The following is a 22,892-nucleotide window of genomic DNA, read 5'->3' as shown; positions in this document are numbered from 1 at the left end:
CTCACTGTGAGCTAGATAATGTGAGGACAGCTCAGTGGGAGCTTTCTCCACTAATGTGAAAAGATGCTAATCCCGGGCTGGGAGCTTCATCGCAGTGTCTCCAAAAGCAGACAGCTCGGAGGAGGCTGGAGACATCAGGGGCCTGCAGGAGATGACACTGTGGCAAAGTTCTTTAGACAGTGTCAGCCACAGACACTGGGGATGTTCCTGGCTTACTGAGCTTTGTGCATTCTGCCCCACTGTGTGGTGAGGTCCAGTGTAAGCCTCCATCCATGAGGGACAAGAGGCATCTTGCTGTACTAGTGACAGAACCAAATCAGGTTTTCTTCAGATATTTTTGCCAGGTAATTGAATATCCCAGGAGGTGACGGCTCCCAGGCTTCAGGCACAGCTTAGTGCAGGGCTTTCATTCCGTCTTCTGACCTGACTTCCCCTTTTGTGTTGGCTTCATCCTCAATCACACATGACTGCAAATGGCTAGAGCAACTGTGGGCTCACACTCTGTAGGAAAGAGTAACAATTACTTCTGTCTTAGTTTGGGTTTCATTGCTATGAAGAGCCACCATGACCTGGGCAACTCTTTCTTTCTTTCTTTCTTTCTTTCTTTCTTTCTTTCTTTCTTTCTTTCTTTTTTGTTTTTTGTTTGTTTGTTTTTTGTGTTGTTTTGTTTTTCAAGACTGTCCTGGGCTCGATTTGTAGACCAGGCTGGCCTTGAACTCACAGCAATCTACCTGCCTCTGCCTCCCGAGTGCTGGTGCACCACCATGCCCAGCCAGACCTTGGCAACTCTTATAAAGGGAAACACTTACCTGGGGCTGGCTTACAGTTTCAGGGTTTTAATCCGTCATCATCATGTCGGGAAGCATGGGTAGCACACAGGCAGACATGATGCTGGACACCTGCATCAGCAGGAAGCAGAAGGAGACTGTGGGCCACACTGGGCATAGCTTGAGTATCTGAGACCTCAAACCTGTCCCCACAGTGACACACTTACTCCACACACCTACTCCAACAAGGCCACACCTCCTAATAGTGTCACTCCCTATGGGCCAAGCATTCAAACACATGAGTCTATGGGGGCCAGTCCTACTCAAACCACAATGCCTCATAGGTCCTGGCAAACACTTTGCATGTCATAGGCTCTGTGCCCTCCACCATGACAGCTAATGGGTTTTCCTCGGTTGCTTCTCCACCCTTGGCATCAAGGGCATAGCCTGGGTGCGGAAGTGGAGTCTCAGATTCTCCGAGGGGCTGAGTAATATTAACTGCAGGCATCCATGACTACAGCCTTGACTACCCAAGCTTTTCCTGACAGTGTGGACCGGAGCTGGAAGATGTCCAGATAGCAGGAGGAGGGCAGATAGCAATAGGCTCCTAACTGCCTTCTCTAGTGTAGCTAAAACAGTCTCTGATGCCTTCATGATACACAGCCGGGAGCCGCTGCATCATGTGAAGAGATTGAGATACCAGTCACTTAATTATTTAAAACATAATGAGCTCTCATCCGTGATGCTTTGTGTTCAACAGCATGCAGCCGCATCTAGCAGTGTCACATACACTTACAATTTTCTGACACTCTGCTGCAACCGAGCTGAATATAAATAAACAGCAGGGTTATCCGTAAAACTTGCTGTGGAGCCAGGCGGTGGTGGCGCACGCCTTTTATCCCAGTACTCGGGAGGCAGATGCAGGGCGAACCATAAAGCTGCTGTCGGGGGTGGCATCCAGCAGAGTGGCAAAGTGTGTGTGCCTTGAACACACAAGTCCTGGAGTTTGTCCTAGCCCCATAATACATAATTTAACGACCATCTCAAATGAGCAGGAAGAGGAGAAGGCATGGGACAGTGGTGATGACCGGTGCCATCCAGTGCCCTGAGCAGGTGACATGGCCCCGTGAGAAAGTGACCAATAGCATTCAGGGCTGCTCTGCCCTTTCACACAAATGAGTGATAGCGCAGGTGAGGCACAGCGTGGGCCCGTTGCTAGGCTGCTGTGCTAGGCAGTGGCGTCTACCTTGGGACCTCTGCCTTGGCGTCTGTTCAGGGGCTTCTTGGCAGCCTGGCACCTCCAACAAGGAGCAGTGAGGCTGAGGGACAGCAGTGACATGGCTGTCATCCCAGGAGTTGTTTACGACTGCAGAGCAGAACCCACTCAAATAGCATGACGAGAAGAGTGGGTTGGGCTCATGGGCAGACCAGAATGTTGCCTGGAACACAGAGCCAACACTGCCGCAGTCTTGAAAGGGCCCAGTGTCCACTGGCCAGCTCCCGGCCATCTGTCTTGTGGCCTCAGAACCCTGGGACCAACCTGCTTTATTTGACTATTGGACTCTCAAGACCAGCCTCTTTGCTTGCCCACTGCCTGACCTGCTAAGCACCTGTGGTCTCTCAGCTGTCTTTCAACAACCTGGGGTCCCTGGTGTCAGTTCCAGAGTCCAGAGAGAATCCGGTGTCTCCAGGATCCAGGGTCAGTCTCCACTTCGGACTGTCAGCTATAGTGGGAGGCAGGTGACCCTGGCCCAAAGAGTGCCACCTGGAGGATGAGACTCAAGGAGAGGGGGTGGGAAGGAGCCCTGTGAATGTGTCTAATTGCTGACGTGTTGAGGCGTGTGGCTAGACTGTTCCTTGAAGTCCTTGCTGCGGCCTGGCCCAAGGCTGAAGGCAGACCCAAGTTCAAGACTCGGCTTTCCCTTTTCATGTCTCAGCTTAGTGTTGCCAAAGTACGTTCTGAGCCCCCATTTCCTCCTCTACTTTTAATGGAAAAGAAACTGCTTCCCTCCACCTGACCCCCGGACCTGTCCATGGATGTGACACCCACAGTGACCTCCTTTGCTAAGTCCAGGTCACAAGTATGCCCAAACCAAACCCTGTGCTTCTTACACCTGGCTTTTGTTGGCCTGGCTTCTACCCCAACTTAAGTCAGCTTTTCGTCCCAGCTCAGTGTAGCAATGATTGGGTTTGCCGCAACAGAATGGACTGCCTCGGCTGGCCATCCCTGGCGTGGCGAAGCTGTCCAGAGGCCTAGCTCCATCCAGTTCTGAGGACTCCCAGATGGGTGTGGTGACAGGGTGGGAAAGCCGTGTAATTCCAGGAGTATGGTTCAAGCTAGAAGCAGCCTCTTCACCCCCATATCCACCACAGAGGGGTAGGAGAGGTTGGGCCACTCAGCTCAGGTGTCCCGAAGGAATAGACAAGGAGACCAGCCTGTGTGGAGCCATGATACTCCAACATTAGATGGTTTCGTGGTTCCCTGTCCCATTTGGCACATGGCCTTCATTGACTCGTTGATTGATTGATTTAAAAGTGAGTCGGCTCTCAGAGTTTGTGGGGGATGGCTGAGGCTTGGCAGAGGAGCAGCTGAGCTGGTGTAGTGTAACAGAAAAGCAGAGAACACAGAAGCCCTGGGCCCAGCCACCCCCGGCTTATCAGATCACACAGATGAAAGAGCCCGGGCTCAGAGAGGTGCACTCCTTTGCCTAGGTCACACAGCTGGTACGACAGGACTCAGGTTTGAGGCTGTGCCATACCAAAGTCCATGCTCTTAGCCACTCTGCTCTCTGTTGCTGCATTTGCTACCAGCTATGAGTTAAAATGGCAATTGAGTCCAGAAGGGGCAGTCTCACAGGGCTTAGGGGAAGGGGACAGTGGGCAGATATTGCTTGTAGGTGTTGGGTATCTTTTAGGAAGTGATGAAAATGGTCCAGATTTAGATGGTGGTCATGTCTGCATACTGTGTAAATAAACAGAAAACTGCCCAGTGGTACATTCTAAAGGGTGGATTTTGTGGTCTGTGAGGTATAGTTGGTTTTGTTTGTTTGTTTTTAAAGTGGAGACTGTAAGAACAGCCCTAGCTGATGAATGTGAGGTGGATGCCGGCTGATAGGACTGACAGACCCAGGCTGCTTGGAATCAGCAGAAAGATAAAGGGAGGATGTGCTACCAGTTCCTTGAGGTTCCAGAATTTGGAATTTGACAGCTGGAATTTAGTGCCGTTCTCACCGCTTCTGGCCCAAGGTCCAGGTTCTGTCAGACCGTCGTGATGCAGATGGAACCCCGGCTAGGTTGGATTCTCCCAGATCATGTTCATCATGCGGATGGAGCAGAGACATCCAAGGACTTTGAGCTTTGGATGCAGCTGGACCCACGGCCACCATGTCAAGGACTTGGCTCTGTCCACTGTGTCATAGTAAGGTACATGGCAGCAGCCACTGCCCCAGGCTGTCTTCAGCACATCAGCACCATGATGTGCTTGTAATATGTGAGGTATAGCATTTTTTTTTCCAGCAGAGGCTATAAGAACAGCCCTTGGCTGCTGAATATAAAGTGGATACTGGCTGGTAGGATTGACAGACCCAGGGGGAGAAAAGAACGTGCCCTGTGGCTTAAGCTCATCTTGGGCCATAGGATGAGGTGTTCAGGGCCAGAAAGCAGGATCAGCATCCAGTTAACGTGCTTGGATGGCAGCTGCTAGGTTTTCTAGAGGGCATGGGTATCCTCTCAGGTAGTGTGGGATATTTAAGCAGAGGCAATAGTATAAAGAGAGGCTACTCAGGGTAGGAGGAGTGTGGCCCAAGCTGCTGCATGGAGAAAGACACTGTCACCATAAATAAATTTTAATGAGGACTCACCTTCCTGACCTTTTAGAAAAGTTGGTCCTGTCGCCACTATGACTTGACATCTGGTCATCTGTCTTGTTCACATGAGGCCGGAGCAGGCAGAAAAGAGCCCTGAGCTTGGAGTAGGAACCCCAGCTGTGAGTCCAACCTTCGGGCAGATCACTTGGCCTCCCTGGGCTTTGGTTTCTACCTTAGCCCGAGCTAGTCCTACAGAGCCGGTTGGGATGCTGCGGAGGGAGTGGCCATCCAAGCGAGGCCCTGGGGATGAGGCTGGAGTGCACAGAGTGCTCAGGGCAGCACCCAGCAGACCAGCGCATTAATATCAAGTACTCCTTGCTAGAACTTTGAGAAGCCTTTCTTAAATGCTGTCTCATTAAGTCCTCCCTTGCCAGCTCGAGGTTGATGTCATGACCATTTCACAAGTGGGAGCAATCAAAGGAGGCTGTCATGTGCCCCAAACAGCAGGGATCCAGCAACTACCTCCCTAGGGCCGAGGGTTGCTTTTGGGTGTGTCTGAAAAGATGAACTTGCCCTCGGAGTCCAGTTCATGGGTTCATGGCCACTTCGTCTCCTATAGCTTGAGCACCACCTGAATCCTTTACACACACACACACACACACATGTACACACACACACAAGATATATACACACACAAATATATGCAAATATATATACAAACACCTCAGATACGGGTTCACCTCACATTGTGTTGTGCAGCCTTTATAATCTGAATCCCCCAGGTTCAGTGTGTCCCACCCGGAGGAGGGTCACAGCTGTCACCGGAGCTACACAGAGACACCTTGTCTCACAAAACCAAAAACAAGCCAAAACACTTTGACACTGGCTGTAATACGATTGAACCTTGAGTGCACTGATCAGAGTAAGGCCCGAGAGGAAAGGACAGGTGTTTCACTCCACCTGTGCCAGGTGCCCAGAGTCAGCAACTGAATCAGAAGGTAGGCTCACCAGGAGGGTGGATGAAGAGCCGTTTGGTGCTCTGGCTGATGGGAAGCTCTGGAGATGGCGGAGGAGATGGCTGCCTGCAGAGTGAGTGTGCATAGGGCCACGGAACTGTGCACCCAGATGTGGCTGAGAGGGTGTGTTGTATCTTGTATGTGTGGAACACAATTTAAAAAAAAAAACAGACTACTAAGTTACTCCCAAGTCAGTTTCAAAGTAGCATTACCCACAGCCCGGTGCAGATGGCCATGCAGGCTGGCTGGATGCTGCTAGTGGAGCTGTCTACTCCAAGGGGACTTAGCTGAGGTTAAACCAATGGTGTCTAAGCTAGTGTGTTTATTTGTTAGCCAGTATCAACAATCAGTAGCCAGCGTGGACATGCAGACAGGGTCTCAAAAAGCCCCACCAGGGAACTGGACAGATGGCTTAACAGCACTGCCTGCTCTTCCAGAGGATTCAAGTTCGATTCCCAGCACCCACACGGCAGCTCACAACACTCTGTAAACCCAGTTCCATCAGATCTGACACCCTTATACAGATATACATGCAGACAAAAACACCAACACACATAAAATAAAATAGCACAGAAGAAGCCAGACACTCCATCCAGCCTGACACATGTGCCCCTGCCCTCTCAGTGTCTTCTCGGCATGGCAGAGGTAAGGAAGGTCTTGCGATGACAAAGTACCACTGAGCTCTGGCCGTGCAACACGTGGGCTGCAGGCACCAGGCTGGTTTCTTGGCTTCACGGTCCTTGAGTGCTGGTGTCCACATTAAAGGGCTCTGAGGATTTGGGGATACCCTGCTGAGATGCCATGCAGGGTGAGATGCAGTGCCTGCTCTGTGGGCACATTTCCTCATGGCAAACCATGATCCAGTCCCCCTGAAGCCTCGTTCCTCCTGGACTTTCCCAAACTTCTTTCCTTCTATGGGAGAGACCGTCTGGGGAGTTAGGGTGATGTTCTCCCCGAGCATTCTGGTCGGGAGGCTTCTCGCCTGTCAGCCATTCTTGGGCAGGCTCAGGACCCCTTTCCACCTGCCCCGGCGTCCTGGCTACACGTGAATTAGGATATATTGGGGTACACTGCTGTAACAAGTGATCTCGGGGCTCCAGAGCTAGCTCAGGGGCAGAGTGTTATGCTGGCTTAGCATGTGGAGAAGCCCTGGGTTCAATCCCCATCATCAAAGAGAGAGAGACAGAGAGACAGACAGAGAACCAGACAGGGTGGTGGCAGCTCACATCTTTAATCCTAGCACTCAGGAGGCAGAGGCAAGCAGATCTCTGTGAGTTCGAGGCCAGCCTGGTCTACATAGTTAGCTCCAGGATAACCAGAGTTACATAGTGAGACTCTGTCTCAAAACAACAACAACAACAAAAAAAAAAAAAACCGTAAACAAGAACAAGAGAAAAACCAACCCCACCAGACATCAGGACAGCTTGCAGCACCTATGGGCAGCTAGGCCATGGGCCAGAGAGCTGGCTTAGCCTGTGGGGAGGCCCTCCCTGGGTCCATGTGGGCAGGGTTGCTGAGGCTCTGCGCCCTCCCACCAGGACTGCAGATGGCAGAGAAGTCACTGTTGGGGAATAAGTCAGAAGAGAGAGGGAAATAATGAGCAGCAAACCGTGATCCAGCCCTAAGCCTCCATCCCAAAGTAACACACGCTCCTGATTATTAGACGGGGCCCCGCTTCAGAGGGACAGGGACGTACAATCCAAATTGGTGGAGAAATGTAGACACATCTGCAGACAGCCCAGCCCAGCTTTAACTACAACGCAGTGCTGTAATATGCTGTCATGGTGGGGACTGAAAGAGAACACCTTTAAAGGGACATCAGAGCACACAAGAGTTAAGTGGCAGATCCTTGTGACTTTGAGTACCAAGCTAGAGATTTCACATTAGGTTCTTTCTTTTTCTAAAATACATTTTTATATAGTCTCACTATGTAGCCCTGACTGGCTTGAGCTGCGATCCACCTGTTTGGGGATGTCAACACACCCAGCTTCGCTTTTGTTTTCTAAGATATCAGAGGCACAGGTTGTTTGTTTGTTTTTGTTTTTTGTTTTGTTTTTGTTTTGTTTTTTGAGACAGGGTTTCTCCATGTAGCCTTGGCTGTCCTGGACTCACTTTGTAGACCAGGCTGACCCCGAACTCACAGCTATCTGCCTGCCTCTGCTTCCCAAGTGCTGGGATTAAAGGCGTGCGCCACCACGCCCGGCAGAGACACAGGTTTTCACTGACTATTGTCTGCCCCCAACTCCTTCCTCTATCCCTGCCCCTTACATAGTGTCTCATACACTGCTTCACAATCACAAGCTTATTTTCTAGGCTCTGCATGTCTTCATGGCTGGCTCATGCATGCAGCATATAGGGCCAGGCACTGGGCTCTGCTGAGCAGGCTGGGGATTTCAGAGTGGGTCAGGAATGGAGTGATGTCATAAACATAGGCTTGGTCAGGTGGAGGGCATTTTAACACGTCTGTCACTCTCAGAGTGCAGAGTGATCTATTTCTGGTGAAACAGAAGTTGTTACGCTGTTGTTTACATTTCAAATCCCATGGCTTAAACTCTAGGAGAACCAAGAATGGTGGCCCGGAGAGGTGGCTCTGTGGTTAAGAGCACATACAGCCCTTGTTTGCAGAGGACCCACGTTTGGTTTCTAATATCCTCATGAGGTGACTCACAACTACCTGTAACTCCTGCTCCAGAGCCTCTGACATTCCTGGCATCTGAGGGCACCTGCATGCATGTCCCTCAGATGTATACGCATATACACAGAATTTAAAATAAATCTTTAAAAAAAGCAAACCAACTAAAAATGGTCTCTTGCAACTGTGAGCTTTTGCAGTTTGGAAGCCATGGATATAAACAGTTGCTTTCACATGGGCCTCAGATCCAGCCCCCATCCTCATTGCCTGAGGTTTCTGAAAAGCTGGGCAAAGCAAACTTCTAAATTTCCCATATCCCTTTAAGATGTCAGACAACGGGTATTTTGTATTGTAAAGCATTTTCCGCTTTTATTGACTCCCCCATTTAGATGCAGATGTTGGACAAGTTCCCCATGGAAGGAGGACAGAAGGATCCCAAGCAAAGAATCATCCCATTTCTCCCAGGTGGGTAAGGTGCACATGCTTGGGCAGGGCAAGCCCGGCCATGGAAGAGCAGCTCTTGATTCCCCAAAAGAGCACATGAGCTCATCCCCACCTCATGGTGTCGGGGTTGTGGGTGGGGCCGTTTCATTCCTAGTTTGCTTTTCCGTTGCTGTGATAAACCCTGCGGTGAAAAAGCAGAGGTCCTGAGTTCAATTCCCAGCAACCACATGGTGGCTTACAACCATCTATAATGTGATCTGATGCCCTCTTCTGGCTTGCAAGTGTACTGTATCCATAATAAATAAATTTTTAAAAAAGCAACCTGACTATCGTTGGGGAAGGTAAAGCAACAACTGAAGCTGAGACCATGGAGGAATGCTGCTTGCTGCCTCACTTGCCCTGGCTTGCTCAGCATCCTTCTTATATAGCTCAGGACCAACTGCCCAGAGGGGGCGCTGCACACAGTGGGCTGAGCCCTCCCACAACAATTACAATTGATAAAACACACACACACACACACACACACACACACACACACACACACACACACACACACTCCCACAGGCCAGTCTGTTGGAGATAATTCCTCAGTTGAGTTCTCTCTTCTGAGTGACTCTAGTTTGTATTTAGCTAACCCAAACCAGCCAGTACAGAGCCACTGTCAAGTCTCAGCCAAGGGCAGAATAAGTGGCTAAGAATGGGCACTGGAGTCAGATGCTCTGCCGTTTACTGGCCGCCGTGTGACCTTGGGCGCGATCCTGACCTCTGGGATGCTCAGCTTCTCCCGGCTCTCATGTGGGAGCCGGAGCTTGGGGTGTTTACCGTCAGCAGCTGGTCAGCATAACCACTGAGTTTGTTTCTTATTCCTATGTCACAAGTTAGCAACAGCCATTATTGCCTCAAAGTTCTGTGGATCAGAAGCCTTGGCCAGCTCAGCTGGGTTCCCTGTTTACCCTCCCAAGGCCCAAGTCAAGGTGTTAGCCAGGCCAAGCCTCCTACCCGAAGGTCCCAGAGCAAAACTCCTGTCCAAGTGTCACTCACACTGCAGTCTGCTTGATGGCCATCAGCCGGGGGCCTCCAGCATCTGCAAGCTGCCCGCATTCCTCATCGTCGAGGGCCAGTGGTGGGACATGGACATTTTCTGACGCTTCAGATCCTTTAACCTCCCTGTCAAAGAGTGCTGTCTGCTTAGAAGGGTTGATGTGGTTTCCAGGCTGACCCAGGATAATGTGAGGCATTGGCTATCCCATCACACTCGCAGACTCTGCAGATTAGGGCCAGACATAGTCAGGTCACGGGGCCAAGCACCTTGAGTGCCAAGTGTTAAGCCAGCTGCTGCGCAGGGCATAGTGCAGTCTTGTCTAGCACTCATGTACACACTCAGAACCCCCATATCCTTACAAAGAGGAATGCCAAAGCTCCAGGTGGGAAAGAGGCATTACTCAGAACAGAACCCGCTCCGAGTTCCAACACCTGCACTTACGGCTGTCGCTGGAGGTCGGCACTGCCGGCCTGAGTTATTTACACACATTACACCCCAGTTCACTCCCAGCCCTATAGGTGGTCAGTACCACACCCCTGTCACAAAGGAGGAACCAGGACCCAGAGAAACTACATACACATGCAGAGATGGCAAACCTGGGATGCAAACAAAGGGGTGGCTGGCTCCAAGCTACATGCCTGGAGTTGCTTCCATCTCTGTCACCACGGGCACACGCGCGCGCGTGCGCACACACCCCTTAAAGGTGAGAGTGGTCCTATAATGACGATGCGCATGTGTAAATGTCTGATAGGTCGCTGAGGGATGTTGCTTACTTGCCGTTGTCACACACATCTGATGGGCACGCTGACAGTCACCCCAGATATCTACTCTTCGGAGAGCTCACCAGCTTCCTCCTTTGGGTCCCTGTCACACCGGTGCCCTTTCTCCTGTGGCACAGTCAGTAAGTTCTCAGGCACTAGCAGCCTGGCTGGGTTGAGCCTTGGGCTAGCTGTGTTTGCTAGGCCCCTTCTGCCGAGAGAACCCTTTGGGGGAAAAAAACTAACATTTTTTTAGTCCCACCACTGGGAAAGCATCAACCAACCACACTGGAATTTTTCCCCAAGTGGAGAGAACCCCGTGTGCCAGCTGCAGTAGCCAAAACTCGGGGCTGTAAATCACATGCGTTGGAGTCAAACCTCTTCAGCCCTGTGACTTTAATCACCGGCCCCAGCCCCTTCCCTCCCTCCAACCCCCCACCCCCACCCCAGTCGCTATTCCCACATCTGTTAAATAAGACTTTGCTTCCCAAAAGTCAATTCCTGGCAGCGACTAAGCTCTCAGGAAAAGCAATAAGAGAGGAGAGTTGGGGGCCCTTCCTTTGGGGGGGGGGGGTTCTTGATTTTGTATTTTGGAGTCCTCCTGGAATGGCTAAGAGTTCAAGTTCAGCCAGGCTCTAAAAGCCAGACTTTCTTCAAGAAAGAGAGAGGGAGCAGTAAGCTATGGCTTTTTCTGGATGAAAGGCGAAAGTCAGCTCTCGGAACCTTCCCAAGGCAGAGAACTTGAGCCTGACCCACTCCCTGGCTCTTAAAAGCCTTTGTGGTTATGTAATCCTTTTCTAGCAAGAATTCATGAACGTGCTGCTCTCAGGGACTAGCCCCTTTGTGTGCCCACTCCCAGCTTAGGATCCCCAGGGGCCCCAGGACCTCTGGCCTGTTCCTTCTGAGCCTACCACTGGGCTATTCTCTAGGTCAACGCCACGGGCAGGAAGTGGGTCTCCTCTCTTGAGGTCAGATCTCTACCCAGACTGCCTTGTCAGCAAGACAAAGGCTAGTTTCATGTTAGCACAAAGGCGGGGGGGGGGGGGGCAGGGGGGACAGGAGGGCCAGACTGCGCGGACTTTCCATCCCAGCAAGGGCTGGGAAGGCCAACTTGGCAGAGGATGCAACTTGAAAAGTAAGAATTACAGTTTGGCCTTCTTCCACCGTGGAAAACAAAAGCGACCCGTTCCCACCGAATCCATCCTCTCTTCTGAACACCCTTTCTACTCCAGTATGAGGCAATCCCCACACCAGAGAGGCACCACCACCACCAACTAGGAACTGCTGAGCCTGCTGGCCGGGCTGCCTGGAGCCTGGCCTGAGCGTAACCTGGCTCTGATGTGGCTGACTGGCCCCAGAAAGCTAAGGATGAGAGAAAGGATCAACATGTTCTTAACTGGAGTGCCACAGGCATTCTCTCACAGCGTTAGGGACACACAGAGACCTTTGTAGGTCTCCCAAGGGCCAGGCTCTGGGTGTGTTGTGGAAGGGACCTCAAAAACAAAGCCCTGCTCTCCCTGGTCACTGATTGGCTCTTCGGGTGCACAGCAAAGGAAGGATTGGCTGTAACCACCTAATGGGATTTTCTCCTGGCCCAAAGTGTCACCAAGGTCCCTCCCTCCATTGCCAGTGAGGAGTTTCCAACCCTCTGAGCTCCTTCCAGGGTGAAGCCTTCTCAGCATTGGTCTCTGGCTTAGTTTCCTTTCCATTGCTTCGATAAAACACCACGACTGAAGCACGAGTCGGGGGAATAAAGGGTTTGTTTGGCTTTTATGTCCGTGCCACAGTCTGTCATTGAGGGAAACTGAGGCAGAGCCATGGAGGAATGCTGCTCATTGGCTTGCTCCTAGCTCATTCAGCCACCTGTGGGGAGCAGGAAGGCGGCGGGGGGGGGGGGGTGTGACACCACCCACAGTTGACTGGACCCCCCCAAAGTAATTGTTTAACCAAGCCCATACTTTATAGGTTTGCCTACAGGCCAACCTTATGGAAACATTTTATTTGAGATTGCTTCTTGGATAACTCTAGCTTGTATCAAGTTGAGGGAGGACGCGCGGGATGAGAATTAACCCAAACAGGCTCGTTTGTTGTGTGGTGGCTTTGAGACAGGTCTGTCCCCTGTGGTGTAGGTTGGCTGTAGCACCAGGCTAGCTGTGAATATTTTGAGCCCACTGACTACCTTTATAGTCAGAAGCCTGTATAAGGCTCTCCTCTCCTGATATGTAGACTGCAGCCAACTAGGAACACTTTAATGTCAGGGTTGGGCCAGGGGATCCTCTCCCACTCTGAAGAACAGATGAATGGCAGAAAGCATCCGCTACCCAGGGCTGCTCCTTTAGGCCCAGAGCACTTTTTAGTCGTGAACGTTCGTAGGCCTCGGCTCTGCAGTGGAGTCTGGAGTGTGAAGAGCTCCACCTGCAGAGGCCAGTAACAGTAGGAGGTGGGACTGTTTGGTTGTCACAGTGGCGGGAGATGGGACGGCCACCAGCTGGATCTGGAGTTGAGCTGGAAAGGCTCAGCACCTCCCAGGGTTGGGGACAAGTTCTGCCCTGGGAAAGATGTCCCGCTTAGAATCCCAACAGGGTTCCTTTGTGTTAGGGCAAACAGCAGAGCCTGCTGGCCCCGGGGTTCCCGTGGGGATGGCCCACTGAGGACATCAGGCTGTCAACACTGTTCCCCTCTTCTGTGGGATTCTAAAAGCAACAAATATGGGAAAGCTTAGAGAAGGAACAAAAAAAAAACAGCCTGTCTTCTGTCACTGCATTATTTTCTAGATGTTTCTTTTCTTTTCTTTTTTTAACAAGCATGGGTAGATCAGAAAGGCACAGCATCATTAAACAAAGAGCACGGAAGTTTAGCAGACCCTTAGACGGGGAGCAAAGACATGAAGGAGGGAAGGGAGGCTTAGTCTCCACTCTGAGCCACCCGTGAGCCTGAGGTCTGGGGCTGCACAGGCTTAGCTTGGGGGAGCCCCTCCTTCAGGGGCTCTTCCACATGATTTTCACACAGATGCAGAAGTCCAAAAGGGGAACCTCATGGGAGGAACACATAGAGTCGTGGTTACCAGAGCCTGGGCCGAGCAAGAGTGGAGCCCGCTTGGGAAAGGATGGGATTGGTTAGCGGGTGAGGGAAGCAACGGCTGCTGCCACAGCGCAGTATGGGGCTGCGCCTGACAGCTACTAATTGGGCATTTCAGGCGGTAGAGAGGCTCGTGCATATTTCTAACAGGGATGAGGGCCACGCCAGTCATCCTGATTACTTCACATTAATTGCACATATCACAGTTTCACGGTGCAGCCCCATAATATGCATAGTGACCGTGTTTGACCTACTCCTGGGTCGGGGGTGAGGCTGGGGTGTAGAGTCATCACAGAGCCTCATAAAACCTAAAAACCTCCTACCCATTAGGCTCATTCTCCCCAGCTGTTGCACTAGAGCAACAGGCCTTTAAGGAGCTCAGTTTGGGCGTGGCTACGCAACCTATCTCCTGGTGTAGCCCAGAAATACTGAGGGCAGCCAGGAATCTTGGTACCACTCAGGCCCACCCCCAGACAGCCACTCCAGGCGGCAGAGGGCAAGCTACTAGTCCTCACCTTGCTGAATGTCCTCTCCTCTCCTGCAGGCAAAATCCTCTTCCGCCGCAGCCACATCCGGGACGTAGCCGTCAAACGCCTGATACCGATTGATGAGTACTGTAAGGTAAGCTGAGATGCCAACAGCATCCTCCCTCGTGGGTGTTCTGTTTGGTTTTCCTTTCCGAGTGCCAAATGTTCATGGGAGGGTGGGAAACAAAACAAAACAAAGCACACCAATTCCCCCGTGCTACTATGGAATCAACCTGAATCCACTTTCAGTGGCTGTGTGGTGGTGCTACGCCTGGCGTGAATGTTCCTGTTAGCATTCAGCCCCTGTTGTTGCTGGATGCAGCTGGCCTCTTGCTCCTTGACCACTGCAACAGAGGGAGGGAGGCCCGCCTTTTGGTGCGGTTGGGTTGGATTGGATTAGTGGGGTAGGAAGCATGCTTTCATTTCCTTTAGTCTCTCTATTGAGCGAGCATGGTGCAATCACAGGATGCAGGTGCCATATGCAGTCACCAGTTGTTTCTATATCCAGAAGTGAAATTATGAACACACTTCCACTAGAGCTTGGGAAAATGGCTTGGTCAGTAAAGTGCTTGCCACACAAACATGAGGCTCTGAGTTTGGCTGAGCACCTGTGTAATATGCTGAGCGTGGCACTAAGTGCCTGTATCCTGAGTGTCAGAGTGCCCAGCCAAGCCAGCCAGCCAGCAAGATCTGGGTTCTATGAGAGACCCTGTCTCAAAAAAAATGCTGTGGAAAGCAGTCAAGAAAGGCACCCTGTAACCGACTGCTGGCTTTTATCCGCACCCGTACACATGTGTATCTAGCATGTACGCGAAGGGGGAAGGGAGGGAAGACGGAGAGTTCTAGTCACACCAGTACAAAAAGTAAAACCCTTAAAAATGTATTTAACCAAAAGTGCAGGATTTATACACTGAACCACAAAGCATTGCCAAGAGAAACCGAGAGAGCTATGAATAAGGCTGGGTGTGGTGGGGATTGCCTTTATTCAGCACTCTGGGGCAGAAGCAAAACTCTCTGTGAGTTCAAGGTAAGCTTCATCCCATACCGTGAGTTCTAGGTAGCCAGGGTTATATGGTGAGAGCCTGGCTCCAACCGACCAGCCAACCCACCAACCCCCTAAATGAACCGTCGGGCATTTGCTTCTTATGAGTTGGCAGACTAGGAGTTGCAAAAAGAGCATTTCTTGTAAAAAAAAAAAAAAGAAATTCTTTTCTTCCTATCTGGATTTAATCCTGTAGAAATCCTGCGGGCTATTCAAGCTGGCACAGTGGCACACAACTGTAAACCCAGCACTTGGGGAGGCAGAGGCAGGTGGATCTCTGTGAGTTCGAGGCCAGTCTGGTCTACAGAGTGAGTTCCAGGACAGCCAAGGCTAGATACAAGGAAACTCTGTCTTGAAAAACAAAACAAAACAAAAAAGAGAGAAATACTGTGGCCTTCTTGGTAATGCAGACGAAATCAGCCCTGTGTGTGTGTGTGTGTGTGTGTGTGTGTGTGTGTGTGTAAACTCAAAGGACTTTGAAAGGTAAGTCATGCTTGCCATTTCTTAGACTCCCTACAAGGCTCCTCACACCCTACAGTAATCCAGACTCCATGGTACTATCCTGAGACCCGTGGACAATGCTGTGTGTGAACCAGGAGTAAATGCTTCTGAATGCCAGGCTAACTGACGCTCAGGGAGGTGCCAGAACCATGTGGTGAGGAAGGAGGGTTTGTTTTTGTTTTTGTTTTTGTTCTTTTATGAGCATGTGGGACAACTAGCTACTGCCTAGTTCATCAGGGCCACAAATCATCTTGGTGACAACAGCAGCATTTGTTTTTCTGTCACTTCTGAAAGCTAAAGCACAAGCAGCAGGGTCTCTCAGGCTGTGTCTGTGGCTTTCAGGGAGCCTCTGTGACTGTACAGGACATGGTCTCTTTATGTATCTGTACCCTAATCCAAAAGGACGCCATTTATATGGGTTAAGGCCCACCCCTGAGGATTTTGTTTAATCTTCAATTACTTCTGTAAAGATCCTTCTCTAACTTTATATGCCCTGAGACATTAGAGTTGAGGTGCCCTCCTTTCACCCCCAAATCCACCCACAGCTTCCGTATATATACAAAAATACAATGACCCCGAGCCCTTATCTCACACTTTGTGCAAAAATCAGCTCAAAGGTGGGGGTGGTCACAGGAGCTGGAGGGGAAAGTGTTTGCCCTGGACCATGAGGACATGTGCTTGGATTCCCAGCATCCACATAGAAGCCAGGTGTGGCAGCACACATCTGTAATCCCTATGCTGGGGAGAAGGGGAAAAGAGACACTCAGGGCCTCACAGACCATCTAGTTTAGCTGAAGTGGTGACATCTAAGTTCAATAAAACATCATCTCAGAAAAAAAAATAAGGCAAACAGTGATATTGGAAGGCAGCCGTGTAGACCTCTCACCTCCGCACATGCCTACACACATACACACATGAACATGTATGTGCACACATACACAGAATGGGCCACAGCCCTAAATAAAAGAGACAAGATTGTAAAACTTCCAGGAAAAAAATATGGAGGTAATCTTCATGGCCCTGGGTTAAACAATGATATTTTTTAACGGGACACCAAAAGTAACAATCCTTAAAATTATTTGGCCAAGTTAGCCTTTATCAAACCTACTTACAAACTTCTCTGCTAAAAGAAAAGCAAGCCACAACATAAAAAGATATGACACAGAAATATTTGTAAATAACATTTGTAAGGGAGTTACTGAGAATACATGAAGAACTCATAACGGGAGATGGCGCACGCCTTTAATCCCAGCACTCGGGAGGCAGAGGCAGGTGGATGTCTGTGAATTCAAGGCTAGCCTGGTCTCAGAGCAAGTTCCAGGACGGCCAAGGCTACACAGAGAAACCCTGTCTCAAGAAACAAAAACAAGCAAACAAAAGAAGAAGAAGCCGGAATAAAAAGACTTTAAGACAGATGAAGAATACCAGTAGCACTGTCACGCAAGAGGGGACAGGGATTATAATAAACATGGTGATACACACCTTTAATCCCTGGACTTAGGAGGCAGAAGCAGAAGGAACTCTGTGATTTCAAGGCCAGCCCTGGTGGCCAGGATGATAAAATGAGAACGTTTTTCAAAAATAAACAAATAAAATAAACACATGAAGAGAAGTTTAGTATTGTGAGCCATTGAGGAACTGTAGATTAGCATTTATCATGAGACACTTGTGCCAGATATTAGTGAGGCTCTGGGAAACAATGGGGCCATTTCTGCGAGGCTGAGACACAAAGATCACAAAACTTCAGGCCGGCATGGGTGCCTAAGGAGAACCTGTTTCAACACACCCCATGAAGCTTATCAGACAGTCAGCCCTGGGTCTGTACGTAAGAGAAAGCTTTTGTCCGCACAGTCTTGGATGCAAACATTCCTAGCAACAGTATGTCATGGTAGCCAGTGTAAGGGATAGTCTACAACTTGATATCAAGCAGTTAAATCTGGGTAAATTATATGACCCAGATGAATCGCAGAATCATGATGCTAAGTGAAAGAAACCAGATGCAAAAGACTGAGTGAAATGTGCAGGCAAGGCGGGTTTGTGAGCACAGAAAGCAGATGAATGGTTTCCTGGGCCCTGGGACTGTGGGCGGGAAGATGAACTGCAATTTTGATGTTTGGGATGATGGAAAAGTTCTAAAACTGAATTGTGGGGGATGAGGATAGAACGCTATAATTTACTAAAATACTGAACTTGCAATGAGTAAGTTTATGGCATGTAAATTATACTGTATCAAATCTGAAAGTTTTTCATACTAGAGGGGGCAGTGTTGGGACAGATGGCCCCTGTTGGTCAGGAGGCATGCAGGAAGGGATAGAGTCGTCAGATCCTGGTCAGACATGAGCTCCTCGCATCCTTCCAGCGGCTATGCAGGATGGGTTTCCATATTCCTCTTGTGTAGATGAGGAAATGAAACCCCACAGTTACCTATAACCACAGTATTGGCGGGAGGGGGCTTGCAAGAGATTGAAGTAATCTGGTCTAGATTGTGTCACAGTGCTATGGTCTGAATGTGGGTTGAAAGTGCAGCTCAGGAGGGGTTTTTTTGTGTTTTTTTGTTTTTTAGTTTTTCAAGACAGAGTTTCTCTGTGTAGCCTTGGCTGTCCTGGACTCACTTTGTAGACCAGGCTGGCCTTGAACTCACATGATCCACCTGCCTCTGCCTCCCAAGTGCTGGGATTAAAGGCATGTGCCACCACTGCCTGGCTGCTCAGGAGGGTTTTATGCTGGATATTTGACAGTCCGGTGGCAGACATGCATTAACCATGCTTAATGCTGGTCTCAAAAATTAGTTTTCTCGAGAGCTTGCTGTTATGAAAATCAAAACTATATGATGGTCTTGGTCTCCTCTATATTCTTTTACCGTGTTATGACACAGCCAGGGGCTCTCTCTGGCCAGCCCCACAGTTGTGAGCCAAATAAGCCTTCATCTCCTAAAGGACCCAGCCTCGGTTACTTTGGTATAGCAACAGAAAACAGATTAACACAGGCAGACAAACTCCTCCCTCCTGTCATCTTCAGAAGGCTTGGGGGCAGGGACAAGCAGTTTGCTACTACCGTCCAACTCCCAGAAGAACTACATTTCTCATGTTCCCCTTTAAAACTATAAAGCCTGAAATTGCCATTGTGAAGGTAGCATCCTTTGTCCAGGCCCTGCTGGCAAGAACTTTAGGTTCTTAGGGTCACCTTGCCCAGCTGGATAATTCCTGCCTGTACATTTCCCCAGTGCTGGGGAATGTTCCTCTGCCCCCACCATCTGCCCTGTTTTCTCCCTGGCACACTCAATTCCCTCCAAGTCCAGCTACACTCAGGTCCAGGGCTTCCTTAGCCTCTGGACATTTTTATTCTGAAAAGGTGATTTTAGAACTTGGAGCCGTCGGAGACACTGGCTGTCTGTGACATGGGATGATACGGAAAACATGAATTCACCTCAAGGAAGAAACCACTTAGGCTATCCCAATTCCCAATGAGTCAGAACAAAGCCAACATGTTGATACTTTGATTGCCCAGATTCCCTGGGTCAGCATCATAGGACCTGTCCTCCTTAGAGAACATGAAACTGTCCCTTCTGTCACCGGGTCTGTAGTTCTGGATGCATGAGCTGTTGTTCGCACTTAGATAGCTATTGGGGACACTGTGAGCTGACTTAAGGTAACTGTATCCATCGCACTGAGCTTGATCTTAGTAGAAAGTGGTAATCTCCGACAGCTAGGAGTAGGCAAGGACTGTTGGTACCCAAACCTGCCTGCCAGGTATGTAGTAAAACACAAGAAAGTGCCCTGCCAGACCTAGTGTAAAGTTACCATCATCCACGTAATTGGTACCAGATAGAAAAGCTATTGGAAACAAATTGAGAGCCCAGAAACAGACCCTGCATGCTACACTGGTTGACACTGACAGAAGCAAGACCGGATTCCTGCATAAAAGGTCTCCATATTGGGAGGGAGTGCGGGATATGGCTAACCCCAGCCTCATGGCACAGTGGGCTCGCCTCCAAGAACTCAAAGTCGTCACCGTAAGAGGCAGTGCTATGAAGGTTTCACAAAATGAAAGCTCCCTGACTCTAGGCACAGAGGGACCTTTAAAGACTCGGAAAGCGCTGACCACAAAGAAGATGTATTTATTTGGCCACATCACATCTAAGAACTTATAACTAGGGAGGGAGAAAGGATGTAGGGTCAAAACGCCCTCAGGAGTGTACGTGAGGTGCCACCCTGGAGTCCCCTGTGCACCTCCACGGTGTCCATCCGAACCTGGTGTTCTGCACTCTGATGCAAGGGACACAGCTGGAGCACAGGTTTAATTTCCAGAACCGTTAGACAGAAAATGCATGGCATGGCACACGTCTCTTCGCTCGGGCGGCACCAGGCCAGAGGGTGCAAGAGAGGCACCAGGGAGCGCAAGCTAGGAAGTGCAGAGCCCCACTGAGCTGTGGAAGTTTCTGTGCGGGGGGGGGGGGGGGGGAGGGCTGTGTGAATCCCTCCCATATATGTTTGCACCCCTGCCTCCATGTCTGTAGTATCATGGCCCAGAAGCAGCTCTACACTGAGCGCTTTGCACCTCCATCTTTCTCACTCTGGGACCTTGGAGAGGCGGGAAGCTTAACTGAATGTCTGTTGAACTGCAGTGTTCATTTAGTGTGGAGCCACCTCTGTCACGAACAGAACATGCCTGGTAGACCAGCAGACAGAACAAATGCCTGTGCCCGCCTTTACCCTTACTTTGCTTCATACTACCTGCTGGTAGACACAGCTGGGCTCTGTTGTGACCCAGCTGAGCCACTCTGCCAGGTGGCTAGCAACTGGCCTGTGGGAGGCTGGCATGCTAACGCTCCATCACTCTGGAGACTTACATCCAGCCTGTATCCAAATCGTTGGGCTTTGCAGCTTCAACTTGGGAGGTTCAGGCTCTTGTTGGACACACTCCAGATGTTCTCCAGTTGTGTGGTAGAGATGATGGCAGACAGCAGGGTATGGTAGATAAAGAGGAAAAGGATGGCGTTCACACTGTTAGTGGATGTATCGCTTTCCCAAATAGCATGTACGGTAATGGGCTGGATTGGGTAAATATGAACATATAATGTTTGCTCTTATGCCAGCAGAATGTATTACCTCCATACATCTAGGAGACTGCGTGTGTGTGTGTGTGTGTGTGTGTGTGTGTGTGTGTGTGTGTGTGTGTGTGTGTTCTCCAAGTCAAAGGCACCAGCATCTCCAGGAAGCTTGTTAAAATGCCTGGTCCCAGGCCTCACCACAGGCCTGCTGAGTCAGAAGCTCTGGTGGGTCCTGAGCCACACAGTAGAAATCCCCCTGTGCCATCCTGATGCCTGCCTGAGTTTGAGAACCTCTGGTGACAACGTTCCTGACACCATCTCCTTCCGGGGCTCACCCATGTCTCTGCTCTAGGCCCTGATTCAGCTGCCCCCCTACATCTCCCAGTGTGATGAGGTGCTGCAGTTTTTTGAGACAAGACCCGAGGACCTTAATCCTCCCAAAGAGTAAGTTGGTCCGTGGACTTCCCCAGGGGACAACTTGCTCCCTCGTCCCCTCCTGCCATCCTTCCAGACCCACAGGGATGCTGAGTCAGCAAAGTGAAAACTAAGCCAGAGTTCATTGACTTGGCCCCCTGCAGAGCCTCGCTGCCTGCGGCTTCATAGCCACTGAAAGTGGGAAACAGTGGTCCCATCTAACAGGTGATGGAACCTGGCTAAGCATCCCTAACCCACAGTTGTTCACCACCACCACCACCACCACCATCACCACCACCACACTTATCAGAGTGTGATGGCTGGGTAGGCAGAGGCCCTTCACTAAGGTCTCCACTCCCCAAGTGCAGAGAAACGTTGGTCCCTAGATCCAGAAGAGGGCAGAATCAAAAATGAGGGGCTTTCTTAGAAGAAGCCTGGGTTCCTGGGGTGGGGTCCCTGAGGATGCCATGGGAAGGAGACTGTCAGCATCCTAATGGGGTCTCAGCCCAGTACTTAACAAGGGCTGACTGGCTCTTTCTCACCCCTCTCTCCTACACAGGGAGCACATCGGGAAGAAGAAATCAGGTAAGCTTATATTTCATCCCCTTCTATTCATTCCTGCAACGTGCCTGGTGTGGGGTTCCACACTGGGGACATAGTAGTCCAGCAGATGGATAGACAGAGGGATAAATGGACAGATGGATGGTAATCGGGTATGTAGTTGGATGGGGTGGTGGGTAGATAGACAGACAGATAGGGGTGGGTGAACAGATGGATGGGTGGTTGGCACATGTAGATGATTGGATGGATGGATGGATGAGCTGATGATTGATTGATTGATTGATTGATTAACTAATGCCCATCCCTGGCTCCCAAAAAAAAAAGGATTTGAACCTCTTTCATCCCTTGCCAAAACTACTATGCAGTGGATGAGATGAGAAGCCTTTATGGCATGGCCAGGCAGGTGTCTTCCTAGCCATGCTGTGGAGGGTCCTGTGCCTCCATTTATCTGCTTCCTACAAAGCAATGTGGACACTCACAGCCTTCAGAGCCGGGAGGCAGAGAGGATGAGGGGAGGGGCAGAGGATGGGGACCCTGAATCTCAGGGACTGGAGGTGAAGCTTTCCAAAGAGCAAAGGGAATTCTGAGCCGAGAAGACATCATGCACAGGGGCTGGGAGGTGGACTCAGCTGCAGATCTGGGCCCTGGTCTGTTGACAGCCTCAGTCCTGGCTGGCCACTTAAGCTTCCTTCAGGCCACTGTCCTGGGCAGAGCTTGACGCCTGTCACTCAAGCCCTGCTGGGCTCCTCTCTCACGCAGGAAGCTTTTCTTTCTCTTCTCAGGATGATTCCAGTCTTCTAGCAGAGGTGGTCATGGGAAAGAGAAGGTGGCCTGGGGGTGATGGGGTGCATTCTGAAGATGAGTAACGACTGTCCCAGCTCTTCTCACTGCCCATGCTCCTGGCAGCACAGCCAGGCTGGGTTTCAGAGCTTCCAGGGCCCCAGCTTCTAATGTCCTTGAACTCCAGGAAGTTTGAGGGTCTCCATGCATGGGGAGGAAGGGGCACAAACAAAGATTCCCGAAGTGAAAACTGATGGCCTTGCCTCAGTTTCCTCGTGTGTGACATCCAGGCCTCAGGTGTGCCTCAGTGGTAGAACAGTCACCTAACACGCGCAAGACCCTGGGCACATGCACACACGCACACGTGCACGCTTTATAAGATTGTCAGAGGGTCTGTATTGTAGTACATGTAAAACACTTTAACAGTACCGCCTAACTGATACTGTTGGGTTATCACGCAAGGCTGTAGGTGCC

At 50.4% G+C, this 22,892-nt stretch overlaps 1 protein-coding gene across 1 annotated transcript in view; it reads left to right on the top strand.

Moving 5' to 3' along the window:
• The window catches only part of SH3PXD2B (SH3 and PX domains 2B), a 77,414-nt gene that overhangs the window by 28,505 nt on the left and 26,017 nt on the right, over window positions 1-22,892 (top strand). Inside the window, exons 3-6 of the mRNA XM_084763368.1 lie at window positions 8,611-8,686; window positions 14,088-14,164; window positions 21,016-21,107; window positions 21,637-21,662. Coding sequence (XP_084619494.1) covers window positions 8,611-8,686; window positions 14,088-14,164; window positions 21,016-21,107; window positions 21,637-21,662 — 271 coding nt within the window. The remainder of the gene's footprint in view (window positions 1-8,610; window positions 8,687-14,087; window positions 14,165-21,015; window positions 21,108-21,636; window positions 21,663-22,892) is intronic.

This window comes from Acomys minous, assembly GCF_964271855.1.
Source record: "Acomys minous genome assembly, chromosome: 16".
In the NCBI taxonomy this organism is placed as follows: domain Eukaryota; kingdom Metazoa; phylum Chordata; class Mammalia; order Rodentia; family Muridae; genus Acomys; species Acomys minous.
This window is presented reverse-complemented; position numbering and strand designations above follow the sequence as displayed.